The 20,438-nt window shown below is 43.9% G+C and overlaps 1 protein-coding gene across 1 annotated transcript; it reads right to left on the bottom strand.

Annotated features, from left to right (window-relative positions):
* Positions 1-1,928: 1,928 nt before the first annotated feature.
* On the bottom strand, positions 1,929-19,779 carry adamts5 (ADAM metallopeptidase with thrombospondin type 1 motif, 5 (aggrecanase-2)). Its single transcript, XM_026158618.1, has 8 exons — positions 18,441-19,779; positions 10,330-10,462; positions 9,925-10,092; positions 9,126-9,409; positions 7,637-7,820; positions 7,364-7,539; positions 7,103-7,278; positions 1,929-6,244 (listed from the first exon to the last, which is right to left on the bottom strand). Exons 1-8 carry the CDS (start codon positions 19,518-19,520, stop codon positions 5,563-5,565), a joined length of 2,883 nt encoding a protein of 960 aa, XP_026014403.1. The 5' UTR covers positions 19,521-19,779; the 3' UTR covers positions 1,929-5,562.
* Between the last annotated feature and the right edge of the window lie 659 nt (positions 19,780-20,438).

The following is a 20,438-nucleotide window of genomic DNA, read 5'->3' as shown; positions in this document are numbered from 1 at the left end:
TATGAAAGTACTGCGTAGAGAACGGTGTTTGTGATTTAGGGTGCTGATTATGCAACACAGAAAGTTTATGAGATGATAAATGTTCAATAGAAACGGGAGATAAATGATTTTCAAGGAAAAACGTGAGGTGTGAAACTTTTCACCTGAAACAGCATTAATTGGTGATCCAGATGGGCTTTCGCCCACTTAAGCCAGATGCAGTGTAGGAAAGTTAACAGTGTAGCTTGAAATGATGTCAGAAGTGAATAAATGAACAAATTCACCAAAATCCTATATTTTATTGAGTAGTATTGAAAGAAAAGAAACAAACAAAAAAATGAATCTGAGAGATATAATCGTTTATTGTAAAATAAATGCTCATTTTGAATTTGATGCCAGGAATATGATTCATAAATACTGGGACTGACCGATGTGGTGCATCAGTGCTTGGGGAAAATAATTACTTAAAAATAAGTCACATAATCATTTCTTCTGTTAGTTCCAGTAGATTTTTCTTTGTGTACAGCTGACCTGGGCTGCTACTCTATATTCACTGCTCTTTGTGGATTTAGCCAGTTGAATTCAACAAGCAGATGAGATGTGATTTTCAGTTTCAGGAGAGTTATAAGGCTGATCTTCAATCCCTGGACATTATAAAGCTAGTCTAAAGCTAATTTAAAGTTAGAATTAAGCATCATCGTATTAAATAGAAATCTGCTACCCGAATATAACCTAACCTGGACCATGAACATGATAGCCTGCTCTGTAGCAGTCTAGCTTAAGCATCACTATAATCTTCTCTATATGGTACTGCCAACTAACCAGTTTACCATGCAGGAAGCAATGCAATGCTGTAACATGCAAAACATTAGCTCATTCCACAAAAGTATGCATTAGCCCACATTTTACATCGAATTGCTCATTAATTGAACTCACAACATCTTAATTAACTTAAAGTGATTTATGGATCATTCTGGGCCACTTTAAGATCTGTGTGTAAGTGTTCAGAAGCTCAGACCAGTTTCTCTAGTTTTAAAGGAAAATGATGCTTCATTCGAGCTGTTAGTTTGGGCCAGATGCACTTAATGGGTTCAGATCTTGATTGTACCTTTGAACCATGGTGTAATATATGCAGAATATTTCTGGGCATCATTGCAAGGTAAGCAGGGTGTTCCTTGCAAAAGACGTCATCTGGAAGTGGGATACAATATTTCAGAGCCTGTATATATCAACCACCATTAATGGTGCCTTCACAGATGTGCAAGTTATGTGTGCAATGTAATAAACTAGAAACTGGTAACGAGCCAAATCTTCCCTTTCACATAAAACCTGAAGGATCGCAGTGATTTCTAGAAAGACTGTCAAGTTTTTACTTGTCCATCAACAGGACAGATTTTTAATTCACTTTGGTTGTTTCTAAACCGACTGAGGCCCAGAGACAGTGGGAGTGTTTCTACATGTATTTTTACATGGTAGAAGCTTAACTTGCATGGTTGGATGCACTAACAATCTGTATTCAACAATGGATTTTAGACATGTCCTAAAACCATGTGGTTTCTACAACTGAATCATGGCTCTTGTTTTAAACCTGAAGTGGTTACTTAAATTACTTTACAACAGTCCAGCTTCAGAGGTCAGAGTAGTATGTCCTTAAAATGGATCAAATATCTATAGTAGAGTATTTGTCATTCGCACATTTTTTAGTCTAGTTTACTAAATCTGTAATTGGAAGACAATATGTTATTGACTCTACCATCAGGTATATACACTGATGCCATGACAAAAACGACACAGACACAAAGACTTTTAAATATATAGATTTTATATACATATATTCATGTGGGTGACTAGAAAAGAAAACACTATATTCTTACAAAGGAATGATTCTGCACAGTCATATTCCTAAGTTAAATAGTAATTTGATACAAAATTACTATAATAAATAAAACTCATCTCATTGCTTTTTATTCACACATACCAGTTATACAAACAATAAATTACAAGTTCAGTGCTGTGTTTCTGTCATTCAGCGAGAGGGGTTTTCCCCACAGGAGTCAGAGTCGGGTTGTGTGTGGAGTCTGTGTCTGCGAAGTTTATGGCTGAAATCTGTGCAAATGATGGATTGTTTCAATGTGACTGCATGTGTACATTACTGTTACAACATGGCTGAATACTAACACATATGAATGATCTATGCATTGTACAAACATTGTCTACATTGCGAAAATAAATGTGAATGTCTGAGCGGCAAAGAGAAAACATTTTAAGAGTGACCTCGGTCATGTCATATCAGCAACTTCTTCTCATGCTTTGTTTTCTCCTGCACAGATGCCAGATGGGTGAGGTTGGTCACACAGGAAAATGCAATAGGTGCCAGATACTTTAATACAATTACAGGAAGGTATTTTTTTTAAGCCCATTAGATATGTAATTAACTTTACTTTGTTATAATAGGGATTAAATATTATCAACAATAAGTGAGGTAATTAAAGTCCTCGGTATTAAATTCTTATGGAAACATTAATGCTGTTCATATAGTGTTACCCCAAAATGAATATTTTAAGGGGTTGGTCTATTTAAATTAAACAAAAGCTTACAGTAGATTAAGTATTAACTAGCAAGGTTTTGCCTAAATGAATTGTTTTAATATCTATTTGCCAGGTGCTAAGCATCAGTCGTCTTGGAACAGCTTGTTAGCGTAGTTTAGCATTCAGACAGCAAACATAGGCAAATTTGAATACAACTTTACACTCCAGTTTATGTAAAACATGAATAAGAATGGTATAATGACATATTTTTTTACTTTAGAAATGCCAGTGTGTGTATTTTTAATCTTTCTTGAATGTATTTTTGATCTACAATTAGCATAAAGCAAGCCATGCTAGTTTTGTGCGCTACTCTGTTTAAAAGATGCCTATGTGTGTAATTTCACAAAAGACAAGTGTTTTGTCTTTGTTTTCTTTTTACAATTCAATGACAATTTCTTTTTGTACAATCAGTGTTTACTAGCTAACATATAACAATTTCTACGGTAGTTAGTTAAAATAGTTCCAATGACATTAATGACAGCTGAACCTGGAGTCAATATAAAATTTAAAAAAAAAATTCCCAGGCGCCTTGACGTCCACTTATATGGGTTGACGACCCTCTTAAGGTACTACTCCCACTAGGGCTTAAATACCTGGAGCTCTCCAACATTTGATCTAAGAACTGAAGAAGCCTCTCGGATGAGAGATAAAACATCTTTTAGAACTTAAAGAAGTCCAGTCATTTTTCTTTACAAGCTCCTTAGATTCCATATAAAATGCTACCATTTGCTGAATTAAAAAAAAATCTGTCATCAAACTATACTTATATTTTTGGTGGAAACACCAGACAAGCTAAGACCTCAGACACATAGACCTATAAACTGGTCAGTAACCCCTTGGCAACCGCTGGGCACAGAGGAAAGATGCGAAAATGCGTTGGCAAGTGGATGCTGGAGGTTGCTGGCTGTTGGTCACAAAGAGGGCACTGTACAGGGCACTTATCGTTGCTTGGGCACTAGCAAATTGCTGCACTTGCCTGTAGTTTTTGTGGAAAATGTCAATTTAAAAACTGTCTGAGCTGTCGTGAAGTTTAGAAAAACACCAGTATAAACCAAAAAGGTAGAATGTTTGCCTTTACAGTAAAAGTTGTGCCATACCACTACAACCAACACAAATTTGACTTTGAAGGTGAGCAGTCTTTGTTTTTGCTTTGCATTGCACAGTTTCACTACTTGGCAAATAGTTTGCAAGTGTTTGCAAACAAGTCAGCAACTAGTTGACAGCGGCTTTAGCAATTGATTTCACAGCAACTGTTAGCAACCTTCAACAACCAATCACCAGCTGTACATACACAATACATATCATTCACTGGCAACTGGTGTTGCCAGATAGTCTCCGACTGGTCCTTAGACTTGTGCAAAGAGCAAAAGGTTACTGACGAAAGGTCAGACATTAGCTTTTAAAAACCAGCAATCAGATTGAACAATTTAATCCTTGTTCCAAAGGACTTTTTTGTGACATCAATATATTTTTGTATGATAGCCAACTTCACCCATCAGTCCTGAAAAAATGACTTGGACAGCATGTAAAATGAGCAAAAGAGTAAAATGTGATGAAAAAAAGAATTGAATTGCAAAAGGACAATAATGACTGCATTACTATTTCTCTTGCTGTCGTTGCGAGTATCCAGGGCACACAATGTCATATTAGCATAATTTCCTAAACAGATAAACAGACAAACAGGCATTAACTAACACAAAAAATACCCTTTCAGCACCAGTATAATGACTGACATATGTGGAGCTGAGAGTGAAGAAGTTTCAAGACGTAGTAAAACATGTTCACGGTATATACTCAATGTGCTTAAAACACAGGACTGGGTAGTGGCACATAACATGCTCACACTTACACACTGCACAGGCATTAAAACCAAGCATTGTCCCAGACCTGTGAGTCACTATCATTCTCCATAAATATTAAGGAGTGTCATGGTCACTTTGCCTCTTATTCAACTTCTTTTTTAAGATGCTATGCTGCTGTTGCAGTGAACGGGTAGTTGTAAAAGTCAGTAGAATCAATACTGGTGTCTTTAGGATAAACTTTCTTCCTATGCTCATTCTGAGTGAAGTGATCACTCAAAAGTTGTCTTGACCTTGGTACATTTGATTAAATATAGAGCTTTAACACAATGTATCATCGATGTCTGGGTTTTCACGTTTGTTCTTGGTCATCGAGCCAATCTCCCCATGTACCTTCAGCTGGAAACTGTATTCATGAGCTATCTGTTGTGTTTTTGGTTGTCAGTTGGATCTATCAAAGAAAGACGCAAATGCCTGAAGTCAAATATATGGCTAGCTGTGATCTGTCTGCAGCTACAGTAATATGGACATTTCAGTCACATTTTTATAAGCAAAGAACCTTTGATTGGAAGACTATGGACCACTATTTAACAGAATGGAAGCCTGTTTAATGGAAGAGACCTTTTTGTCGGTCAGGGCTGCCTTCTGTGAGAGACACTAAAATGTCGAATGTACAGGAGATGACAATCTAGGTTCATGACATGTGGTGTGAAAGTTGTGTGACTGATGATGAGATGAGTAACGAAGGCTTCCCTTGGTTGGGGCTCTTGTCTTAGGACAAAAGACGATTTCCAAATTCCCACAGTGAGATGAACACATGGAATCATAAGAAGACACGACACGCATGCCATTACGGGGCAACACACACTAGGCCTCCAGAATTTGGAGACTGAAGTAAAGACAGTTAGTTATTTGTCCATGTGGCATGCAACTTAGCCATGGCAGGGCAACAGTCATCACTCTCATATCAAAACTGTCCTCGATTCTGCATAGCTATTGTTATTCCAGATAATTCCTCTGCCATATGGTCAGGTACATCCATGCCGATCTGCCTCAGAGTCTCTTTGGGTCTATTCTGGGTGCTATCTGACAACATTCACTGTCCTGTTTAAGGTTCGACATTTTTAATTCATTGGTTCGTAGTTCTACATCCAGCACTTGAGACTTTAATCAATTGACACTTTCCTCTTGCCGCCTCAGCATTTCTTCACCAGACAGTGTCTGAAGGCTGAGGGGCGGGCACCCAGCACACATCTTTTAGACAGTTTCCCATCCCGGTCCTTACACTGTACTGTCCGGCTCTGCCAGCCAGTGTCACAAGTCCTGGAGCAGGTCATCCACGGCCCCGTTACCCACTGTGGCCCTGGAGCCGGGGTTGAGGGACCTGGAGCTGTGGATGGCCCTGGAACAAGAAGAGGAGGAGCGTAGGAAGACAAAGTGGTACTGCTAGTGGTAGTGGTGGTGGTTCTTGTCGTAGTTAACAGTGTTGTAGTTAACTTTGGATTGGGGATGAGAGGAAGTGACCGTGGCTGTGGATTTGTCCGACGGGGCATGAAAAAGCTATAATGGACATCCAGAGGCTTTTTGGCATCTGTCGCTAGAATCTGAACCACCAAGGGTTCTTGAAGAGCCCCGGGGCCCATACTGTGAAGCCATTCCTCCCTCTGGCTCCACCCACTGTAGTTGAGCACAGAACCGTTGAGTGGGATGACTGTCTCAGAGGTGGAGATCATGAACTTGCCATTTAGGAGGTAGTCTCCATTGGGCCGTCGAAGAGCTAGGTAGGCAGTGTACCGGGTCTGGTCCTTGGCCTTGTGCTGACGAACCTTGATGTGAGTAGAGCCTGCAGGGATCTTCACTACGTCAGTGTAGCCCTTACTGTTTGGCATGAGAGAAAGTAGAGGGGTCAGTTCAGTAAATAACACATGATCTTGTCCTTATAAAACTAAAAGCCGTTTTCAGTGTTTAGACCTGCTGTCACATGCTATAGAATCAGAATAAATTTAGGCTTGTTTAGCAACACTAATAACAAATGCAAATAGAGGGAGTTAAAGAGCAACAGTCAACGGATATCTGCCTAAATAGTCATGTGCGGATACATTTTTGTTTGTACTATGACTGTAGCTAAGTCCGTGAGCTTTTTTCACGCTAGATACTGTTACGCCGGCCATATAGTAGGATTAGCACAACACAAAATAAAGTCTTAAGCCAACTGATAATTAGATATAATCAGAGTTAACATTTAGGCCTGGGTATCGCATAGTTATTCACGGTACGATATTATAACAATACACCAAAGGTATCACGATGTAGTGATTCTGCAAGACTGATAACCTGCAAGGCAGTTATCTATGATGGACCACAATATCTGTGTACCTAAAGGAAAACACCACAAAAAAATCCAAAAATCAGGAATTTTTCATTGTATTGTGGTGTTAGTGCTAGTGAATAGAATTATGAAGTTGTAATTCGTCCATTGAGTTAGATAATCAATTGAATGTCTAATATTTTACTGCTTCACTACAAATTAACATCGATTTGCTCTACCTGCAGCGCCACCATCAGCAGTTATGAAGTAGTGATGCTGTTATGTAAATACTGACAAGAGCGTATCATGACAAGAAGCAATATGACATAGTTGTTGACATCTTCCATGTACAAACTGACCAGCTACTAACAGTCCTGCTCATGCATGTATGCAATGGAGCTACAATGCATACAATGCTTTTGCCTTACCTCTTCTTGGTGAAGTTTCCCACCACACGTATGCATCCTGTGCCATCACCTCCACATATACCACACTTGTCAAACTGAAGCTTGGAGCCAATGATGCCATCGCATCCTGTCCGCACACATTTCCCTTTCACGCATACCGAACTGCTGTACGGACGGCACTCTGTCCCATCTACCACCTGAAAACACAAAGTCGCTATCGTGATCAATCGTGTACATCTTCCCCGTCATTAAATACACAGCGCTGTCGTCTAAGTAACTCACCCTTTGAGAGAACACCACATAGTATCCAGTTCCTTTTGCTCTGCAAGTTAGCTTGCACACATCTTTAGGCAGAACTCCTGCGTACTTAGGCACCCACTCAACGAAGGTCTTCACCCCTTTGGGATCTGTCTGGGGACCGTTGCGCACCTCACACTGCTCCTGGCGGAAACTCTTGTCTGCAGGAAAGTGCAGTAAAAAGAGGTTTGAAATTAATGACTACGTACTAATAGATGTGCACTAATAGCTTATGCATTCTTAAGCTGTCACGCTCACTTGGTGTTGGGCACGGTGTTACACTGCAAGACCGATAGATGGCCCTCTTTCCTGTGCAGTAGCGCCCGTTGTTCCGTGGTGGTGGGTTGTTGCAAAGGCGCTGGGCAAACTGCACCCCACCCCCACAAGTTCTGGAGCACGGACCCCAAGGACCCCAAGAACTCCAGCTACCGTGATTGGACGCCTGGCAGAGGAGCGAAAGGAGTAGAGAGGAGAGGGAAGATGAAAGAGGCAAAAATGACAGCAGAGGAAAGATCAGAGGGTATAAAAGATGAAGGAAAAAAAGGAGATGAGAGAGAACAATTAGTGCTTATCAAACATGCTAGAAGCTGGAGTCGGCCAAATCACGTGTCATAGGAAAAGCTGTTTGGAGAGAGATCTGCGATAAAGGAAAATGTGACGTTCACTTTGGAAAAGAGACGGGAAAAGGTTGGAGACTATGGTCATGTGATAATAACTCTTTTTAAAAGCCACTCGTTAGTGCAGCAGAGGAGGTTCTATCTGCGGTCAGAGCTCACATGCTTCCCCGGAGGAGCAGCCTGAATGAAATTCTTCAGGTAACATGACTATTTTTTTGTGTCTTTCCAACCAGCCTTACATGATTCATTGGCGATAAAAACAACTGGATAAGTAGCTCTTTGCATTTTATGAGACAAACTGGATCGTGTAATCCCCCTATTTCTTTGGAAATAGCTTTCCATTTAATTCCACTGCAGAGTTTTATGGCACTTGAACCAATTCTTTCCACAGTAAAAGCTATGCAATCTGCAATCATACTTCAAGAAATACGGAGAGGTTAAAAGATCCCAAAGTCTAAAATACAGGGAGTGGGTTTAAGCTTGCTCCGAGCAGGAAACTGCTCGTCATATAAGCAGTGAAAATGAAATGACTCAGAACTTGAGCCACATCTAGCTGTGCAGCCGTCTGCCAAGGATCCAGTCGCTCTCGTCAAATGTCATGTGACAAACAAACACAAAAGGAGAAAATATTCTCCTTGCTCCCAATCTTTCTTTTTTGGACATTCCCTCTCTTTTCCTCCCCTGATGCACACACACACGCGGGGTCGACAGTCTGCCAAGAACAGATTGGATCCTTTAACTCATAAAGGCCAAATTCAATTTGGGCCTGTTTGAGTAAGGCCGACGGAACAAATAGCACAGATCAGCAGTGTCTTGAATACAGCAGACCACACAATGAAGCCACAGAATGAATTTGATCTTTTGCTCGCTTTCATTTTTTTTTACTGACTTTCTACTTCCATGCGCTCTCCAAAGCACCCCTGTGTGCTCTACATATGAAGTGTATACTTTTTCTCTTTGTCTCCTACAAACAAGTTTGTCCAATGTGGGAATGAGATCCTAAAATATCAGCTTGCGAGCTATAAAAAGAACTCTATTTCTATCGACTCCCTTTTGTCTCTCCTGACAAATTCCTTCTGTCTCTGCGTCTTTTACCTTAGACTCCAACACCATCCATCCATCCCTCTTACCGAGTAGTGCTTCTTGCGGGTCTTGTCCACGCACTTTCCCTGCAGGCAGATGCGACCCTTCCCACAGGGCGTTCCCTCCACTGCCGGCAGCTTCTTGGTCAGGCACACCATCTGTCCCTGGCGAATCACTGCGCACCACAGCCGCGAACATACGTCCATGCCCGGGCACACCGTGTACTCAGGGCCGAAGGCCAGGCGACACTGGCGTACGGCGTCGTAGCTCTGCCCCGGGAGCTCCTCGGGGCCGAGGAGGGCCTGGCGGGGCGAGTCGAGGAGGCATTCGGCTGTGGAGGAAGGAGGTGTTTTTAAAGATCTGTGCCGTGCATACTGTTTGTGCACTGGTGTACGAATGCTTCTTTCAGTTGACAGATAAACTAGGCCATTATGACCTATCACTCAATAAAAGTGCTGGAGCAGCAGCACATGCTGTCAAGCCTTAAATCATGCTGTTGGTACATGAAATACGCCGAAATCCATGGAAACGCTGAGCAAAAAGTCAGCAAACTGTGGTGCTTTATGGTTGTCATGAATAAAACTGCCTGATCAAACTGGAATGCAAAGCATGACTCATCCTGATCTTTGGCTGCACTGCAACTGCTCTTTAAAGAACTTAACAGGATTGTAAATAAGCCTCTATTAATAGAGATTATTGCTTTGCTTGGTAGTAAACAGCTCTCAGTGATAGCTATCACCAGTCAAATTCACATGGATGCAATTTGGAGGTGGCAGCCTGGGAAAAGTTCTCACTTTTAGAAAGAAATTACAAGCATTGCTGTCGTGCATCTTCTCCCACGCTCACCGTTGCCGTCGTCGAAGAAGTCGGTGATGGTTGCTGAGGTGCAGCGGCTCCAGGGTTTGGAGGCATCGATGGAGGTGAGAATGGAGGACATGAGCCGCTTGTCGCTGTTCACTCCGAAGCGCTCTTCGCAGAACTTGGAGTCGTCGTGGGACAAACCAAGCAGGTGACCTGAGTCACAACGAGAGAGGACATTTTTGTTTTTCCCCCTGAAGGACTTGTCTCAGATTTGCACACGCAGCAAGAATGAGAAAAGAAAACACACCTAATGTTATCAGTGGTATGACATCAGGGAACACTGGTGTGAGATTAATCAGCGAGAGGAAGACAGAGTGCTGACAGATGTGCATGTGCAAGCCCTGGCTTGTTTACATCTTTGTGTTGCTGTGTGTGTGTATCCATGCCTACCTATCTCATGGGCGACGGTAAATGCGGCGTGAAGCCCGTCGTCCTCGATGACGGCGCAGCTCCTCTCTGGAGAGCAGATGGTGCCGACGTCCGCCATGCCCAGCGTGTCACAGGAGTGGTGGCCACAGAGGTCCTGGACAAAAAAATACTGCACATTTAAATCAAAAGCTAATAACAAATAAATAATGGGCTTCATACTCAATCTCAAGATATGAGGTCTAAGATAATCTGTATTTCATCACAATTAAATGAAATATAGGTAAAGCTACTTCGAAACTCTGGATCTCGAGTCTGCTCCAGCATAGAAATCATCCACTTGCTGAAGAAGCTAAATGGTCGGCTTGTTGCCGGGACCAGTCCTCTCATGCTGGGGGAGGAGAAATTACGAGTGATGTAGGAGGAAGCTCCATGAGTTCAAAACTGCCTTTTAATCTACTGGTCCCCGTGTACTCGCCGTAATCAACGCTTCACCAGTGTCTAGCAAAGTCCCTGCTTATTTTAGGAATGCTGTCCTCCGACCACTTTTACAAAAAAACAAAAAAACCCAAGGTTGACCCTTCTCTCCTCTTGCCAGTAACAAACCCATCTCAGAATTACAGTTTATTGCTCAGATTTTAGAGAAGGCATGTCTTTTATCTTCCTCCTCTCACCCCAACCGGCTGCAGCAGATGGCCCCGCCCCGCCCTGAGCCTGGTTCTGTCAGCGGTTTCTTCCTGTTAAAAGGGAGTTTTTCCTTCCCACTGTCGCCAAAGTGCTTGCTCATAGGAGGTCATATGATTGTTTGGTTTTACGTCACTCTTCTTCACTTTCCAAAACCAACACGCTACCTATGGGGCTACAGAATGAAGCCAACTGCATGTTAAAATACCCCACTATAAAGACTATAAAAGCATATTTACAGCTTGATTTTGTTCATCGTGGATAGTTTCCAACTCTACAACTGTATCGTGGTTGAACTATTTTTTATGGTGTGTCGACACAGGCCAATGTCACCTGCAAGGCCTCGCGCCCGCTAGCCACTGAGCTGGGCCTGGTTTATGGTGTTGTTGCATTTTCCATTTTGCTTTCACTGGAATTATTTGACAAATAATATGGATTGCTGTTTGGTGTAGGCCGTTTATGAAGTCTTTTGTCCTCTTGTCCAAATATTGTGAATCATTACACCAACATGACGGGAGGCAAAATGCTGAAGGTTTCAAAATGAGAAGCTCAGATACTAGTTGCTACTCCCATCTTTTATCTACAGTCTATGGCAAGAGCTACAGGTGTCGTTGCGTTTCCCATTTCAGTCACCAGCTACCTGTTTGAACCAAAGGCTGTATAGAAGAACTTCTGCTTCTCATCTTGGATAGAGGGCATCTATACTGGTTGTACCTCTAGATGGGATAGTTAAGGTATTATTGTGCAAGTGTACAAGGTGACTTCCAATTATGGTGGATGTATCTGCAACACAACACACAAAAGTTTCAGTAAGTCCCAGCTGTTCACAATTTACTTCTAATGTCTTTAACCACAACCCAATATGTTAATTTCTCAAAAGCTGTTGTTAAATCCAGTGTGCTGACTGATCCAGATTAAAGATGTGCCTGTCATTGTTCTTTGGCACCTTTCTTCAAGCTAAAATGATTTTAATACGCACTTTTTTTGCTCTCCCTGCTCACTCTCTCCTCCACCATCTGTCTGTCTGCCTTGCCAGAGTACACAGTATTGATCTTTGTTTTGATTCCCACACATGTCCATGCAGATGATGCCTCAGGCGGCGCTGCCTGGCTGCACTGAGTGCTAAAATCAATCGGCAAATCGTACCGTTCCATCAGTACAAGCAGGCCTGCACATGAGCCAGTCCAACGGGACATGCTTAAAAAATATGCGTTCGGCACATGGTTGCACATACATATATGGAGACTGAGATTCATGCATTTCCACACACGCGCAGACACACACATGTCCCATGGAGAGGATGAATTGTCATGTTAAATGGTGCTGACAGGCCTGCTGGGTCGTGTGTGAGAGGCTCTGTGGGGAGGGTGTTTACCCGTTCCGGGCCGATCGGTTTGGAACAAACTGCCTTGTGTTCTGCACTCACACACATGACTGACTGGGTGGGACCTGCTCGCACAGAAACACACACTCAGATAGCTGTAAGTGCATACAATTAAGGACATGGAACATATATAGCATTTTACTGGAAATTCACAATGCACACAGATACAGGAAGACCGCATGTGCTTTTGCCAATTAGCTGCTGGATGAAAGAGGAAGCAAACAAAGGCTGATTCTGACTGCACGGACGGCTAACTAGAGCAAAACTGAAGTTTCTGCCTGTGTGTGGAAAGGCCTGAAAACTACAAAAGGAAGCTTGTTTATTTTTTTCTCAGAAACCGAGGACTTATAGAGAAGTTAGCCTTCATATTTTGGCTTTCTCTTCTCCCCTTTTCCCATACTCTTTCACCCTGCTGCGCTTTACACCCCTTTTCCATTTCATTTATTTATTCATTCATCCCCTCCCAGATATTAATGTGAGAGCTGTTTTTGTTCCGCTCCTTTTTTTGTGTACATGCCTTTCATTGATATAACCCCGTGTAACAAGCGGGTGAAAAATTGGAATCTCCTGTTTGATAAATAGTGACGAGTGAATAATACAGGAAATTCCCCCCAAAACTGAGCATATTTTCTACTTCTTCCCTCTGCCAAGACTTCCTAAACTCGCTTTCATTCGAAGGCCTCTGCAGACATGCAGAGAAAAAGAAAAGCAGGGCGGGTAAAGAAAAATAAGTTCAAGAATCACTCACAGCTGGGAAAGGATGGAGGATTGCCGGAAATTAAGGAGAAGAACTGAGAGGACAAGGAGTTACGGCAATATTGGCAGAAATAACAGGAGAACAGGTGGCAAGCTGGCTGCAAAGGTCAAGAGGCGATCAGAGCAGTGTGTCAGTGTGTATGTTTCTGTGTGTGTGTGAGGTACAAGACCACTTGCAGTCTAAGCCGAGGCTAAACAAACAGTTGGCTAGACCCAAACACACAGAGCAGTCCCTCTCTGCAGTCCCTCTCGCAGAGAGAGTTCAGCTCACTTTGTGAAACCTGCTGCAGGTTGATTTCCAGCAATCCTAATTACAAACACTGACCGTAATGGTTCCGAATGATTCGCCACCAGTGAGTAACGCTGACCAAAAGCTGACACATATTCGTCAAAAGGTAAATAATAACCATTTAATAGGTTGCTCTTGTTCTTTATAGTCTTTGATATGCACAAAATGAGACTATTTTACAGTCATTATGTTCATGATTAGTAAAAAAAATGTCCTTATGTATTTAGATTTTCTTGAAAATAGAATAAAATATAAGAAGGAAGGAGTGTCCACTTTAACATATGACCAAACACCTTTGAAAACTGACATTCACCCCGGCCTTAGCTGATGGTTCTTTGCGCTAAGTACAAAAGATTTGCAACCACATTAAAGACTTTCAACTAAGCAGTTGAGATACTTTGTAATGAGCTTGTTAGCATGTCTAAAATTACCCCAAACATGTGCATGACCTATCTAGCAAGGCTTTGCCTCCAAAATTCTTACATCCCATCAGAAACAGACTCATCTCAACGGTTGCTACATTTTTATCACCTGATTTTAGATCCATTTAGATCCATTACCTTGAGATTAATGGAGACATCCTTGAAAACTTTTGACTGAAGAATGTTCAAATGCACCCAAATGATTCCTTACAAGTAAACCTTTACTTTCAAAGTCTAGGAAGAACTACTAGAAATGTCTGTGTGTCATCAGTGTAGATGGATTTGACAATGTGGCAGCACTTGCACACTGAACAACAGTGGTCCCAGTAATGATCCTTGGGGAACACCATAGTAAATCAAAGAACAGAAGCACTTCAGTTCTATACTTTAAAGAACTAAATAACCAGTATGAGGATGCCATAGTCCCTGCTTTTGAAGGTGGCACACAACAGCGAGGCAGATAAGAGTTAAGAAACACACATGACGGATTAAGTTGCACTTGGTGCAGTTCAAAAGAAAAACTGCTTATCAGTTAATGAGAAAATAAATAGTTTGGTGGAGTGAATAAATGGAGTTATTTTTAATTTGTTGTGTCACATGAATTGGCCTTTAGTCCAGAATCAAAGGAAACTTTAGGAAATGACTGCAAACAGGAGTGTGTTTTAAAGTCACCGATGCATCTTGAGGGTGAAGAGGGCGAGGTTCGTTTGTTGGCATGGGACAAACCAAACTCCTGGGCTAGTTATGTAATGTCGACAGACAGACATGGGGGGCGGGGGGTTGCGAGGGGGTCGAAAGTTTGGAATCTAAAAGCTGTCTGCAGGTTGTCAACATATGCCAGACGAAGTAAAGCACATGTGAAATATCAAGAGCATTGAAAACAAATAGAGTAACTGGCTGTGACGGGGGCGAGGGCTGGGAAATGTACACTTCAATGTATGGACGCTGGAGAGGAGTGGAGGCAAGTGCACAGGAAAGGGGTGGGGGGCTCCAAACTATACACATGTTTATACTGCCAGAGGGCAAATGACTACAACCGTGTGGAGGGAATAGATGGTGTAATGTGTCTCTACGTCGAGCTTTCTCACTGGCACATGAGGATTAATGCTGTTAAGACATTTATCATACAGTACTTTCCCCTAATATATGCATTTATCTAACTTGTTGTTGTTTATACACTACTTTCCATTTAATCATTAGTTGTTATTAATCTCTGGCTCTCTTCCACAGTGTTTTTTTTTCTTGTCTCCGTGACAGACGACTGCCCCTCCCTGATCCTGGTTCTGCTGGAGGTTTGTTCCTGTGAAAAGAGAGTTTTTCCTTCCCACTGTCGGCAAGTGTTGGTCATAGGGTGGGAGCAATATTGCTACAAATGTTTGAAGTGAGTGAAACCCACCCCCCAAATGGCAACATGAACACGTATGCACGCCAGTATATCCACAGTTTTGCGCTCATGCTTTCCTTATAGTACTGCTTTGTCTACTGTACACAACACAGCCAAACACACACAAAAGTGTCCAAAGTCCCGTTCAATGTAGCCGTTGTATTATTCTTGTGCTGGTATGTGTGGAACTGGGTGACACGGCCACACGGGTCAGCACACTGCGGGTACTGGGTGTTGGAGTAATTGGACCCAACCACAAAAGGGGCCCCCGTGCGATCTGGCCCTTTCGTGTGGGAACAATGGAGCGGCCTGACTCTGCGGTCACTGTGAGCTTTGGCTCTACTTTGTCGGATGGCAATAATTGGGCTCTGCATCACAGTTTCACTCTGAATACACAGATGAAAGATTTTCACATGAAAACCAGCGTCCTCTTATTATTTGATACCTCTGACATTCGGTGAGATGGAGCTTACAAGGAACTTTGAGCTCAGTCAAAGCCACATTCGAACTTGTCTTTCCCCGTGACGTTTCCATTTGGCCTACAAGTTCTGTTCCTGAGAAAATAGTTCTTCTTTTTCAAGGCAAAAAGCAACAAGGTATGAAGTAATTGAGGCCAATCAAGTTATGTTCTTGCTGGCACCCCCTCAGTTAGTGGAAACATTAATAGCTGCATTCTGTGTGTAGAATTTGCTGCTCTTAAGCTCAATTCTTATGCAACAATTGACAGCAAAATATTCTTTCTCACGAAGCAGACATTTTTCATGATGTCAGCATCTTTTCACTCTTTGCAGCACCTCTGCAGCAGTGTGGCCCTGCTTGTCGACCTGTCCCATAACAACTCTAATAGCCAGAAACTTCTCTTTGGCTTGTTAAAATCACGACCCACCAAAAGCTAGGTCATGCATTACCTGATTGTGCTAATGCTCACCGCACACATTAACCGCATTTAGCAGCGACTGGGCTCATTTGTCCTGCAGAGGTGAGACAGATAGAAATCAAGAACCCACCTTATGAAGTTCATCGGAGGACTTCGTTATGTTACGGATGATTAAAAGCACCGCTGGGAGGCTGAATCCACTGTATGACCTCCAGGTTCAGCAGTGAAGGTGAGATGGGTGTGAAAGAGACCCAGAGACAGGTTTGTGAATAATGCAGGAGCCGTGAGAGGTGACACTAAAATATTGTGCTGAGTGATATAGTGAGGATCATATTGGAACTATGTTATTGAACCTTTAGGTATACAGTGGTTTGTCACTTGAACAGTGGAGGGAGTACAGACTGACTCAAAGCTTTATCTCACATCACATGGAATGACATAAAGATTCAAACTTAAATAAATATATATGTACACACACACACACACACACACACACACACACACACACACACACACACACACACACACACACACACACACACACACACACACACACACACACACACACACACACACATGTATATGTATACACATATGCTTTTCTTTTGTGTTTCTCTCTTAATATTGCACTTTAAATTCTAGAAAAAACTGTGGAAACATGGACCTTTCGCTCTTTAGGAACATACACGTGCCTTTCCGTCCCTTGAAAAGGGAAATTTTGTTGTCTTGAAGTCTGATAATTAGTCCTGGGAGGTGCATTCATGTGGACTGTAACCTGTGAGGACAGAAATGGACTGAATGTACATGATATAACTCTGAAGTTTCAAACTGTGCATGACTGTAATCTTATCTATAGCATGCTGGAGATGAAAAGGCGACTTTAACCAGTACACTGACACTCTGATGGATGTGTTATGCCAGTGTGAGCATGGGTATTTTAATGAGATCAAAGCAGCAGAACAGCTGGAAAGAAGTCACAGTACACGGCCTGTCATGTTTCATAAAAAATTCCTGTTCATTCTGAGTCTGCCTGTCTGTCCCGAGTCTGCCTGAGTATCTGGATTAGTGTTTCCGTGCCCATCCAGCCTGCCAAACCCAAGCGCCCAAGGATGCCACTTCCTCCTGCCTGAGCTCTCTCTCAGTCACACCCCTGCAGGTGTAGTGGCAGAGGAGCCACGAGGTGGCTGGCGCACAGAAACTGTGCCACTCTGCCAGCTGTGCTGACCTCAGGTATGCACTACCGGCTGTCTTGTGCAGGAGATCCGAAGTAATACCAATGCTATTTTCTTTCTTTTTTTAGCCCAAGCCATGACAAGACCTTGCATGACTTAAACCCACCGCAATCCAAGGCGAAGCCATCTGACACTGCAGCTAAAACCACCACAAAGCCACACCCGGAGAGGTGAAAAATGCAGATCTGCTGTTGCTGCCCTGCGGCTTCAGGCCAGACATTTAGGGAAGGAGTAGGAGGAGAGAAAGGGATGGTGAAAGAAGGGATAGAAGAGTGTGGTCTCAGTAAAGCGCAGGGCTTCTCACAGGGTGGATGTGTTTGTTTTTCTGACAGCTCCCAGGCTCCAGCTGACAGACACTGGAAAAGTAACTGGGGAAAGAAATGTGCAGGCAGTAGTGATGAGAGAAAGAGAAGAAGAAGAAGAAAAAAAGAGGGGGGGGGGGATCTGGGACAGCTACCTAATTAAATGCTGCTTCAGGGGGAATTTAGAAATTTTTTTTAGGGATAGTTCTGCTCTGCACCCTGCAGCTGATTTCAAGTCTCCAACACTGGGACACACAGACTGCGAGGCTTTTTGGGGTTGTCAGGGGACTGGGAGGGTTACGGGATGAGAGGATGGGGGTGGGTGGGATGGAGACAGAAGGGCCTGCCCAGAAAAACACCAGGGGCAGGAAATACAGTTTTTATGGCCGTTTTCACACACGCTGCGCTCGATTTACGCACGCGAGTTTCAGCAGAACAGAAGATGGGAGGAAAACACAAGGAGCAGGAAAATAAACACTACAGGGGTGTGAACACAGAGACACGCGGGCAAACTGTCGTTGCTGTTTCGACCTTCGGGGTTTATATTTAGGGAAATCGATTAAAACACAGAATAACGTGACATTTCTTCATGTTCAAAGACGAATATGTGACGTGTGTGAGCTCCTTGGTTATAGTGAACCAGCTGCCCCCGCGTGCGCCATCGAAATCAAAACAAACTGTGTCGTCACACTCCAACAGCTGCCTCGGTCTCTATGCGAGCGCGCAAGCGGAGAAGCGGCAGGTGGAGGCGCGTAAAATAAAAAAGAGAAACATAAATAAATAAGGGAGGGGGCTGTCTGTTTACCTGCCTGGTGAAGAGGATGGCGGCGTCGTGGTGGTGCTGGTGGTCGTCGTCCAGTGGGTTCTGCTGGTTCTGCCACTTGCAGAAGCTCTTGAGCGTCGCCGCCGCGTTCTTGGTCACCTCCAATCCCTTCTCCTTGTCGGTCACCGCGGTCACTTTGACCACCGACAGCCGGATGGGGTTCTCGATGCTGGCGTGCCCGTACAGCTTAGAGGCGATGGAGGCCAACGTGAGCAAGTAGTGGTTCAAGTCCTTTCCATACTTCTTAGTCATGGTCTCGTCCGCCACCAGGAGCAGCTCCACGTACCTGGCGCGAGACACCGACCTCCTGCGCCGTGCGCCCGGCTCCGGGGAGGGTGTCGTGGCGAGCCGGCTCCACCATCTCCGCCCGCGCTCATCTTCGGCTTCCAAAGCGAGCCCCTCGCGTTCCCGTCTACCCTTCCCGCGACCTCTGCGCCGGCGTTTGCGTTTCTTGCGCCCGTCGCGCGTCCCGCAGCTCTCGCGGCCCTCGCTCATCTCCTCGAAGCTGAAACTTTCGCGCGTGAACACGTGGAGCGCGCTCTCCGCATCCTTGTCCTGCAGGGCGCGCACGTCATGCTCGTGTCCTTTTGCCCTGACGATGGGGGTGACGGTGTAGCGCGCGTCCTTCACTGCGAAGAAGCCCTCGAGACCTCCTCCGCAGAGGTTGAACACGGCCAGGGACTCCGGGTTGGAGTTCACGGTCCCGCGGTACACGCACTCCCTCTGCAGAGGCGCAGGGCTCTGTCCCATCATGGCGAGCACATACTGGGGGCTGAAGTGATGAGACAGCACCGACTCGTCTCGTTCCATGTCCAGCTGAAAGCGGCTCTCATCCAGGTACACCAGGTAGCCAACCCTCCCTCCCCCGTGGTAAATCCGGTCAATAGTCCGCACAACCCCGTCTGTCCTCCGGGCAGGTGTCAGAGGCGAGCCGCTCGCAGGTGGAAGATAGAAACCCTGGAAAGTGGCAAGCCCGGCTTCCAGCTCCAACTCCACGACGCACAGCAGCAGTAGCCGAAACCAGAGCATGCTCCCGGTCAGAGCACCCAGGAGCTGCACCATTGTTCATTCCAACGTGACAAACATCTACGAATCCACTAAAACAAACCTGGACCAGAGGAGAAGACAACTTTGAGTGCTTGTTCCTCCAAAATGCGCATCCTCTCGGTGTCCACAGCTCTCATCCAAAAGCACACAGCATTCACCAACAGGCAGGCAAATAAAACCATAAAGGAAGAAAAAAAAAACCAAGAAAAAAACAGAAAAAAACAGAAAAGGGAAGAAAAAAAGAGCAGCAGAGAGGAACTGTGCGCAGGCTGGAGAGCACCGAGCTGAACTTGGAGAACAAAAACACAAAGTTTGCTCTTAATAGGACCCGGAGAGGAAAAAGTCCTGCCCCCTTTGCGCTCAATCACCATTCCTCCACCCCCCTCCTCTTTTCTCTGTCTCTCGCTCTCTTCCTCAAATCAGAGTAAAGTCAAGTGCTGGAGGAGAGGAGAGGAGGGAAACCGTAACAATGCTGTCACTGGAGGATTTTCTGTTGCCTCAGCAAAGGAATGAGGAGGCAGTTATTATCTTTAAGTCACTCGTGGCTGTGAAGAAATAATGAAAATCTAAAACTTATGCATTCATCAGTTTTAAGTTTTCAACACCAACTTCCAGTTTACATTAAAAACTTCACCCAAAAAACAAAAAACCAAGTTGCTTCTCCCCCCCCTTAAAGTGAACTCCGACACCCCTCCATTAAATGCCAGCCTGTTATTTTTAACACTTTTACCACTTTGACTACTTTAATAATTGAAGGGCGGCAGGATTTGAAAGGAGACTTTCAAAAAACTTAAAGCGGAATAGATAATTTATGGCCGCTCCTGAATAAGAACTCTGGGAGTTCACTGTTCCCGGTGTGAGAACATTTAATGCTGTGTGTGTGTGTTTGAGGAGGAAACGGAAGCAATGGAGGGAAATCTGTGAGCGTGCATA

Source organism: Astatotilapia calliptera, chromosome 23 (genome assembly GCF_900246225.1).
Source record: "Astatotilapia calliptera chromosome 23, fAstCal1.2, whole genome shotgun sequence".
Taxonomy (NCBI): Eukaryota; Metazoa; Chordata; class Actinopteri; order Cichliformes; family Cichlidae; genus Astatotilapia; species Astatotilapia calliptera.
The sequence above is the reverse complement of the archived record's forward strand: the minus strand, read 5'-3'. Positions and strand labels throughout refer to the sequence as shown.